This window comes from Ochotona curzoniae, unplaced genomic scaffold (assembly GCF_017591425.1).
Source record: "Ochotona curzoniae isolate NIBS_2020 unplaced genomic scaffold, NIBS_Ocur_1.0 scaffold_4505, whole genome shotgun sequence".
Taxonomy (NCBI): Eukaryota; Metazoa; Chordata; class Mammalia; order Lagomorpha; family Ochotonidae; genus Ochotona; species Ochotona curzoniae.
The window spans coordinates 7,767,340-7,777,649 of NW_024467118.1; the positions used below are offsets into that span (position 1 = coordinate 7,767,340).

At 47.1% G+C, this 10,310-nt stretch overlaps 1 protein-coding gene across 1 annotated transcript in view; it reads right to left on the reverse strand.

Moving 5' to 3' along the window:
• The window catches only part of PROM1 (prominin 1), a 77,948-nt gene extending 68,064 nt beyond the window's left edge, over nucleotides 1–9,884 (reverse strand). The window contains exon 1 of the mRNA XM_040966091.1: nucleotides 9,621–9,884. Coding sequence (XP_040822025.1) covers nucleotides 9,621–9,840 — 220 coding nt within the window. The 5' untranslated portion in view covers nucleotides 9,841–9,884. The remainder of the gene's footprint in view (nucleotides 1–9,620) is intronic.
• Nucleotides 9,885–10,310: the final 426 nt, after the last annotated feature.

Below are 10,310 nucleotides of genomic sequence, written 5' to 3' on the forward strand. Positions count from 1 at the left end.
TTTTAAACATTTTTGAATGCTTACTTGCTAGAGCCTAGAACAGAGCCAAGTACTTTTAATATTCTCACTAGGTATCTACTAAGTGAATGGATGGGTGGGTGGATGGATGGATGGATGGGTGGGTGGGCGGGTGAATGGATGGTTACACACAAAAGTTATTAGTTATCTTGCATCTGGAGCATAGAGAGAGATGGTTTTGCTTTTCCACTAGTACCCTTGAAATGCTAATTTCTTTTTTCCTTAATGCGTGCATACCAAATATGCTTAAAAGTAAAGTTGATTTTCCCCTAGGTAGTACTGTGCCTAGTAAGTGTTACACTGCTGGGAGAAAAGCAGCCAATAGCTGACAGGCATTCTGGGCCTGGTTAATACCAAATTTGTGTTAACTATACTATTATTATTTTAAAGATATGTGGGGGCAGACACTGGCACACTAGCAGACAGGGTCTGGGGATCTGTGAGTGTATGTGGGCCCCTGGAAGACAGGCAGGGTCTCAGGCTGGCACAGCATACCATCAGAGGACCAGACTTGGGGATCTGCGTGCTCATGGGCATGGCGGCTGCGGATTGCTCAGGGAAGCAGATCTGGAGATGTGGGAGGACTGCTGAGGGAGAACGTGACAGGTGAGGGGTGACTTCTGGGTACTTCTGCCCACAAGGCCACAGTGCTCACAGGTAAGCAAGGGAATTTAGACCCAGCTGTTGGAGGAAGAAAGCTATAGGACCTTTCTTGGTCACACTGATGTACTTGCCCATGTGGGATACCGGAGCTGGACTAGTTAGCATTTACCATCACTGATCATCACCCACTGGTACACACTAATGTTTGGCCTGGGCACCTACCTGGCAGAGCTAGATCACAGCCCACCAGTGAGTGTTAAAACATTGCACAGGTAACATTCGGTTAGGCCATGACAGTAACCAGCACATGAGAGAACCAGGTCTTGGGGCAGATTCTGTGGAGGATATGTGGGCTTACCCCTGGGGAAATGCAATGCCCACTGGTTTCCTGGGGTGGGTGACAGACTGAGCTGGGCATGACAATGGAACCCCCACTCCCACCCCGATACTCATGGGTCCTGGAGTTGGGAACACGCTAGGCTGGTCCAGGCCGTAGCACCCATAGGTACACCCAGGAAAAGGGTATGAGGCAAGTCAGGCTGCAACATCGACCAGCACACAGAGGCAGAGCCAGAGGGAGCAACTGTGTCAGCTAAGAACCCAGTACCCACTCGCTCATGTGAGATCTGGGTCTGGAAATGGCCAGATGAGGAAACTTGGGAAATTCCTGGTGGGCTGTAGCGCCCTGTGGTGAGCATGTGAGTCAACGCAGGGTGTTGGTCAGGCCTGGCAAGACCGCTCCACTTGTCAGCAAGTATATGACCTGGAGAAAAGGATGGCTTGAAAGGACCAGATTTCCAGAACACGCATTCCATGAGGAAGACTTCAGGGAAAGAGAAGGAGCTTGCCAGGATGCAAGAAGAGGAAAGGAGGGCACGGGGCTTGTGTTGAGGAGGCTGGTGCTTCAGAGTGGGCAGCAGGCAAAGCACAGAGAGAAGAAACCCAAGCCACTTGCTCTCACCCCTCAGGGCCTGCAGAGGTGGCAGCTTCCCCAGCTGAACGCCTCAGGATCTAGCTGGTGAAGAGTGGGCAGTGTCATGTGCATTACTTTATGCTCGGTGATTCCTTTTCCGCACACGGAGGGGGAATTTTGTGCATCAGATACATGGATGATGTGCCTCTGGCTAATGTGGACATTCTGGCACTTGCTCAACTGGCTGTCAGTGCCTACCTCCGGAAACACAGCTGCACCCTATCCCTCACGGAGCGGACCACCCTGGCCAGTGCCCTGGGCCCCTGCAGACACCAGTCCACTGTCCATTGACCAGAGTTGTTATAATCAAGTCCCACAAACCAAGGGATTCCCAACTGGAAAGCAGAGCTGAAGGTGCTGATGGGCATGCGCCCTTACAGGTTCAGGGATCCTATGTTCGACTGCACCAGCTCCCTACCAGTGCTTGGCGCGTGGCTGTGTAACTCTCAGGTGCGGCCGCCTGTCTGTGAATGTTCCACTTACAAGTGCAGCAGCCATGCTGGGCTATGACCTCTGCCTCATTAACTGAATCTGCAGGGACCTCATTTCCAGACCCAGTTCTAGTCGGAGGTATATGCAGGTGGGAGCTTGGCAGGAACACAAGCCAATTTCTCACACTAGAGCAGCTCCTCTGCTGCTTTCTGTCTCTTTACAAATACAACTGTGGACATACAACACTTACAGGCTGAAGCAATACGAATATAAAGGAAATGAACATTAAAAATGAAGTCGCATGTTTCTAGGAAGGCCTAAATAAGGACCAGTCATGTGGATGAAATTACATGTGGGTAAATTGCATCAGTCTGGGAAGCAGAAAAACAAACGAAAAATCCAGAAATGCTTTAGTTTTTACTGAACATCAAAGAAACCAAAACAAAGAAACCAAGAACTATAGAGGATGCATTTTGAGTGTGATTTATATCAGAAACTCTAATTTTGAAACTTCAAACAATTAGTTTGTGCTAAAAACAAATTTTTAAGCCTTGGCCTTACATCAAAAGATTGGTGAGTGAATGGTTTAAGTGTCATACTTAAAACTCTTTAGTCTAGGAAAGACTGTAATAGGACCAGCCAAGGGAAAATGCCCATGACATAAGGTTAAGTGAAAATCTTAGTTACAAAATATGCAAATTATCCTATCTTTTTTTCTTAAAAGTTTCAATATTTGAGAGCATGTTTGAGAATGACTTTGAAAACATCAAGCCCTTTATGAATGAGTCCCTCTAAACCACGACCCTCTCTCTGATATGCTGACATCAGAGACACAGCCAGACACTCTGTTCTCCTGCTGCAAATGCATGACACCATCTATAAATGGGTTTACCCCAAAATAAACCTTAGTCTGAACCTCCTTCTTCAGGGTTTCCATCAGTTCCAGATGTGTGGGTCCAATTAACCACAGACAGCGCAGTTGCCTCTTAGTCTCCCATCATCATTCCCTAACCAATGCACATGAACTACTTACAGAACATTTACATTGCATGAGAATGTTTCAAAAAGCTTACAGAAAGGGCCCGGCGGTGTGGTCTAGCAGCTAAAGTCCTCACCTTGAACGCCTGGGATCTCATATGGGCGCCGGTTCTAATCCCGGCAGCCCCGCTTCCCATCCAGCTCCCTGCTTGTGGCCTGGGAAAGCAGTCGAGGATGGCCCAAAGCCTTGGGACCCTGTACCCACGTGGGAGACCCGGAAGAGGCTCCTGGCTTTGGATCGGCATGGCATCGACCATTGCGCTCACTTGCGGAGTGAATCATCAGACGGAAGAGCTTCCTCTCTCTCCTCCTCTCTGTATATCTGACTTTCCAATAAATAAATAAATCTTAAAAAAAAAAAACTTACAGAAAAATGAAGTTAACAAGATAATTTGGGTTCAAACCCATGCATAGTTCTGTCATAGTATAATATTCCCCATGAGTGTTTTAAAGATTCTTCATATGCATGGATTCAAAATTTTTGCACCAAAATAAATTTATCTTTTAATGCCATTTCCCATAAACTTTAAAAAGTATTCTCCTAGCAGGAGAATAAAACACATCCCTTTTAATAGGGCACTTAAGCCTCAGCAAATTTTGCTGTGGGAGAGAACCCTGGAACCAATCCTCCATCCAATGTTTCGCACTGGAAACACACAAGAAGCATGTGACAGAACAGCAGGATGGTGGAATCAGCAAGTTTGGTGATGAATGTGATTTTATTTGGAGGCAGGATCTCTGCAGACATAATCAAGCTAAGGCTCTTGAGATGAGATTATCCTGTACTTACTGCGGTCCCAAAACACAGAAACAGGTGTCCTCACAAAAGATGAAAACCTTGAGCCCAGAGCCCAGAAGATGGCAGAGACGGGCTCAGTGGTGCTACAGGCTGGGAACACATGGGACCATCAGATGCTCAAAGAAACAAAGGATTCTCCCCTGAGCTTTCAGTGGGAGCATGGCCCTTATCAGCACCTTGACTTTGCACTTGTGGCTTCCAGACTGAAAGGCCAGTGCTGCTCCTTTCAGCTACCCAGTCTGGAGTGACTGTTACAGCCTATCTGCAAAACTCAATCAAAGTGGGTCTAAGATACCTCCTCATTGGATGAGGACTTTATCCATCCCTTCTTTACTTGAACAACATTGGCAGATAGTCCTCAGTCTCTAACAAGGGCTATTCTAAGTACTTAACAAACAATATTTATTGAAATACAATGCTGACCTGTAAAAGCAGGAACTACACGTATCATTTTACAAAGGGAAAGCTAAAGAACAGTGGGCTTAAGTAACTTGTCCAACTTCACAGACACTCAATGTACAACAGGTTTTAGAACTTGGACTGTGGTGCCAGGACCAGGCTCCCCACCACCATTCAGGGGCCAGGCACACTGGCCAGCTGTGGCCATCTCGTTCTATGACTCGGGTCTGACACTGCCCTGGACAGATATCACTGCCTAGCCAAGAGCAGGATTCAAGATTTCTGCTCAACCCCAGCAGACAAGAGCAAATGCCCAGAGGAGATGATGATATATATGGTTTTTAAAAAATATTTATTTTTATTATTATTATTTTTTTTTATTGGAAAGGCGGATGTACAGAGAGGAGAGACAGAGAGGAAGATCTTCCATCCGATGATTCACTCCCCAAGTGAGCACAACGGCCGATGCTATGCCGATCCGAAGCCAGGAGCCTCTTCCAAGTCTCCCACGCGGGTGCAGGGTCCCAAAACTTTGGGCCACAGGCAGGCTTTCCCGGGTCACAGGCAGGGAGCTGAAAGGGAAGCGGGGCTGCCGGGATAAAACCGGCACCCATATGGGATCCCGGGCATTCAAGGAAAGGACCTTAACCACTGTGCCACCACGCCAGGCCCGATATATATGGTTTTGATAGGAACATCCAAGTGGTAGAGCCTAATTCCACATGGACATTGGCACAAGCCTATTGGGTTGTCCACCCACTCAGCCACCCTTTCTGGGACCCCTCTCTGGGCCTCTGAAGCCACAGTAACAATGCTGGCACCACACCATCCTCACCATGTTACACAGCTGATGATCTGCCAAGTGGATCGAAGCCACACCTGCCCTCCCACCCAGGAAACTTAAGACTTAAGACTGAAAAAGAAAGAATTCCCAGTCATTCTGCAGAGAGCGAGTATAAAATCTGACAGTGGCAAGCTGGTTTTACACCTGCACAGTACAGGGGTGGGGAAAGCCAAAGGGGCTGAGGAGGAGTGTGAAGCATGGATGAGCAAGAGGTGCCAGCATGGGAGGCAGAGAGAATCCCAAATACCGGCGCCATTGGTGCCTGAGCCTGGTGGCTCATCTCTCACCATGTAACCTGAGACAACCTGCAGTCCTGGTAACAGACTCCTGCCTTGATTGCCTTGCCTAGTGTATCTCCTGAGAGAGAGGCAGACAGACAGAGAGCCCTTCTACCAACTCCAACATCCTTAGGGCATCTCAAGTCCCACAGAAACCAAGCTTAACTCCCTTCCCTCTTCCCTGCTTCCACCTCTTATCCAGCTCCACTCTCCCCTACAGCAGATCCAAGAAGCAAATCAGATTAGCCTGAAATGCTTTCAAAAATAGGTCAACCATCCTAAAATCTAATTTGAAAATTGTATGCAAACAGAGGAGAATCACTTTAGAGAATTCCTATAAAAACTCAAAGCAGACGCATTTTTGTGTGTGGGGGGGGGGCGGGGGGCTTGCTCCATTAGCACGGTTTCAGTCCAGAGCCTCACAGTCACATCAAATTGATCAAATTGAAGAAGACACTTCCCATCACCAATATCCAATAATCTGCTGCAACCAACAACTATCGCTCATTTCCCTGCAAGGCCTCGGCTCATTATAATAGCACCATGATAAAACAAAAAGCACCACGCTTTGCACACATGGTAGATTCAGAGGACAGGAGGAGTAACTTGTTTTATAGATCCCGCTCTTGGGGTGTACCTTGAACACATAGTCTTGTGATTTCAGTTTTCTCATCAACACCCAAGAAAAGAACACCCATCAGGAAAAATTGAAGAAATCAAGAAAATTAGAGTCTGTTAAATGTAGATAATGTTGAGGAGGAGGAAAGAGGACCCAGTAAGCCAGCATCACCATATAAAGCCATTAATGGTCAGCAGACACAACCTACTTGAACTCAGAGGCTATCCCATGTGGAATGTCCCCAAGCGAGCAAGCCCCTCTGACTCCTGTGTCCCCTCCCTACACCAGTCCTGGCATCCAATGTGGTCAACTCTTCAATAATAACTGCAGTTAATGACAATTTTCTGTGTGTTCTTTAGGTGTTAAACCTGAGCTTTGCATACGTCATCTCAACACACGTAAGATCTTTAAGAAAACGGTTTATGAGTATGATCCCCTCTAACACAAAAGAGTCTGACAGTTACACAACATGCCAAGCTCACCCTCGTGATAAAGGAAGGAGGAGATCCTGCCCTCCCTTGCTCATGCTTCCCCAGACTCATGTACCAGAGAAGGCTGTGTGGACCCACATGGTTGAGGAGGACCCTTCATCACACACCAGAATCCTGCACTTCCCAGCCTCCAAACTGCTGCCCAAGGCACTTGCTCTGTAATATTTCATCACAGCAGCTCAGCTGGACAAAAACCTCCAGATTGGAACCATTCTTCCCCCGGCATGTCTTCCCGTCTGAGAGCCCTTTCCTGAACTCTCCGGGGACTGCTTGCACTAACATCCTTTCTGCTTTGAATGGGTAAGAAAATGGCTCTTTCCAAACGACAGGCATAGCTCTTTTGCCCGTGAACCTAACCAGGCTTACAACTTAGCCTTTGCAGCTCCAGGTCAAACTTGGGAAACCACCCTGGGGTTCAGAACGCATTCTGAAATGCCACATGCTTAACTCTGCTCCTGGTCTAAAGGAAACTATTACGTCCAGGAAGTAGGTCTTTGTCTCAAGTTCCAGTTAAACAAGGTCTTTATGTCTCACATTTAGGAAACACACAGCATGTGCTCCTTTAGTACTTTAGTATTATGTATTTGTTTTATGTATTTGAAAGGGAAGGGGTGGAGACAGATTACCTTTCTGCTAATTTACTCTCCCCCCAAATGCCTGCAATAGCCCAGACTGGACAAAGTCAAGGGCAGGAAGGAACCAGGAACTCAGTCTGGATGTTTCAGAGGTTGTCAGGGACCTGCCACTTGAGCCTTCACTCGTGTCTCCGAGCGTGCATTAGCAGGAAGCTGGAGTCAGGAGTGGAGCAGCCTGATGGGGTACACAGCTGTCCCCAGCACTGTCCTAACCACTGGGCCAAACGTCCTTCCCCATGAACTTCTTTTACAACCTAAATGCAAAGAGTGGTAAACAATATTGTCCGGACACAGAATATAAAAGTGAAGCGTTCTTGCCCAATCCATTGGCTTCCTTTGCCACTCCTGGCCCAGCACTAGCTCCTCCACCCTTCCAAGTGAAAGAGTGGAGCTACGGGATAACATGTTCTATGAAGACATTGCGCCACATATGACCGCAAGCCTTTCTTGGTTACTGGGCTAGGCTGGTCAAACTAAAAAACAAGAAACAGGAATCTTTTTCTCACCTCCTTTTATTATTTGTGTGTGTGTGTGTGTGCTGTCTTCACTTTCTTTGATTTTTTTCTTTTGCATTTTGATTCATTTTTGCATCATTAGTTATGAAAACATCAGTGAAATGCACTAGTCCAAAGAGAAAACCATCCTGTCTCCTATGTGGCATTGAGACCGTGAAGCGCCCAGTGGGGACGCGCCCAGTGGGGACTCTGAGATTGTTAGGAAACCCAGGCACTGAGCGGAAGATTGTATTAAAAAAAAAAAGTATGGTGGGAGAGAACCGAATCCAAGATATCACCTGTCCAAGTCAATAGTACCTTATTTGAGCAAAACACCTTCTTCTCTCCGCCGTGCTCAAAGGCTATGCTGGTCTGCTCCGATCAGGCTATGCTGGTCTGCTCCAATCAGGCTATGCTGGTCTGCTCTGATCTGTCGCTGAAGCTTTGAGGAATCTTTGCTCCACAGGAGTAGGTATGGAAGAAAGTCGGGGATAAACTGGACTAACACTCCCAGGTGACATTAAAACTTCATTTCCTAGACTCCCCCTCATAGACTAGTCAATAATGTTGGTATCCAAAACCTCAGCATGCATCACAAGTTTGGGGTAAAACTAGAGGATATGTTTACCTCGACTCTTTTAATGAAGCCTTCTGAAATACATGTTCCCCTTGCAAAGTAACTGTTAGGAAACCCTCCTTCCAAAAACAGAGGGAGCAATATAGAACAACATACAGAAGGGCATTATGGGATTAACTGATTAAACGATGCATCTTAGAATGAGACACGGGGCTTCCCAAACTTTTTAAAGAAGCCATCAATTTGTTTTGAACAAATATATCTGTGCCATATGTCCATACACAAATACACATATAGACTTGTGCACACATATACACACTTCCTATATATGAAGAGATAAAAACACTAGTTAGATATTAGCTTGTCCAACAACACTGATTTTAGCTCTACAAATGAACAGACAGTTATTCAGTGCTCGACATTAACCCAGTTCTTCCATCTCAGTTCTCACATGCTGTCTTTTAAGCAGGGACAAGAATTGTGAGCGACTTCAGTCCAGGATGTCCGTCAGTGACAATAAGGGCTCAGAGTGCTTGATTTCATTGAGCTGAAACCTAACTAATGAAATGCCAATGACACTTTTAACTGCTTTAACTGCTTAATCTAAGAAAAGGAGATGCAACAAGTTCACTCAAAGCTAAACAAATAATGAGGTTCTCCAAATGCATTCTTATTTCTCTCTCTCTCTCTCTCTCTCTCTCTCTCTCTCTCTCACACACACACACAAAGTAGTTGATAGCAAAAGAAAATTATAAAGATTACTAGAAAGTTTATGGTCCATTAAGAACATTCAACTCTAGTGGCTTTCAAGAACAAACTTGAGCTGGAATTATCATAAAGTCATCAAAAAGTTGCACTGTCGCATCTAGTAGCAGACATTTCCCATTATCTTGTTTCTGCCAATAGTAACCACCCACCCCAGACACCAACATGAGTGGAGATGAGCAATTGTGAAGGCCAAGTGAATGGACTTTCCTCCCACACCAACTTTTAGAACTGAAGCAATGGGTTCGTGGGCAGAGCAGGCATGGCCAGGCCCGTTCATGACTGGGGAATGTCAAAACTGCACTGTAAAATAGCCAGAGGTCTAAAACGCCTAAACACCAACAAGGCTGGCAGACCCCAGGGGTCACTAACTTTCATCTGATGATGGAGAATTTGCTGTTTTACCCTAGGTTTTGTCTTTGGCATGTGTGTTAGTAAAATTCAACCATTGACATATAACATTTCTTAGTACCACTTTCCTGCCAAGCCACTTTACCTGGTTCAAGTGTTCCATCTGTACTATTTTCCAACTCTGAGCAAATCAACCACTTTGACCTTCTTGCTCTAAAACACTGAAAACATGACTCGCTGCTTGAGCATGAGACTCCTGTACGCGTGGGGACCAGTCCCACGTGTCCTCAGAGTCGGTACTCACCTTCAGGGAAGGGGTGCGGCTGGACCACATGCAGGAAGAGGTGCACCATGCGGAAGAGAGCGCTGATGGGTCCGGGGCTGTAGACTTGTTGGACCCTGTACTTGGCTGTAGGCAAGGTATAGTTCAAAGCGCCAGGAGGGGGTGTGGGCGTAGGCTGCCCTCCAGAAACCAGACTCGGGCACAGCCCCAACAGCAGCAGGAACCAGAGCAGGTGGGCCATGGCTAGCAAGAGCCTCCACACTTGAAGAACTGGGTGCCTCTTGCCTCCTGTCTCCAGGAAGGTGTCCTGCTGTGCATAGGAGGCCAAGGGCCACAGGGTCTGCTGGAGCTTCCTCCGTTTCCTGGCTGAGCTGGGTCAGGAGTCATTCACTCAAGGCACCGTCTCTAGCAGGAAGAAAAAGGGCAATAGTGTGTGTCACTCTCCCTGTGACCAGCCTGCCCCGGAGCTGGCACCAAGGGCAGAGGATGCAAAGCCCCTGAGCAAGCCCTACAGCCTAATCCCAAAGGTGGAGCCACATACAGTGCCTGCGCCAGAGCCCCAGGGCAGTGGCAGGCAAGAGAGTGAGGACCCGAGACAAGCTTCTGAGGGGCTAGATTCGGGTGCAAGCAACGCCAGGCAGCGTAGAGGAGGTCTGGTCTTAGAGCCTGACATTGACTGAGCACAGAAGCAGAGTTCATTCTACAGGCTTC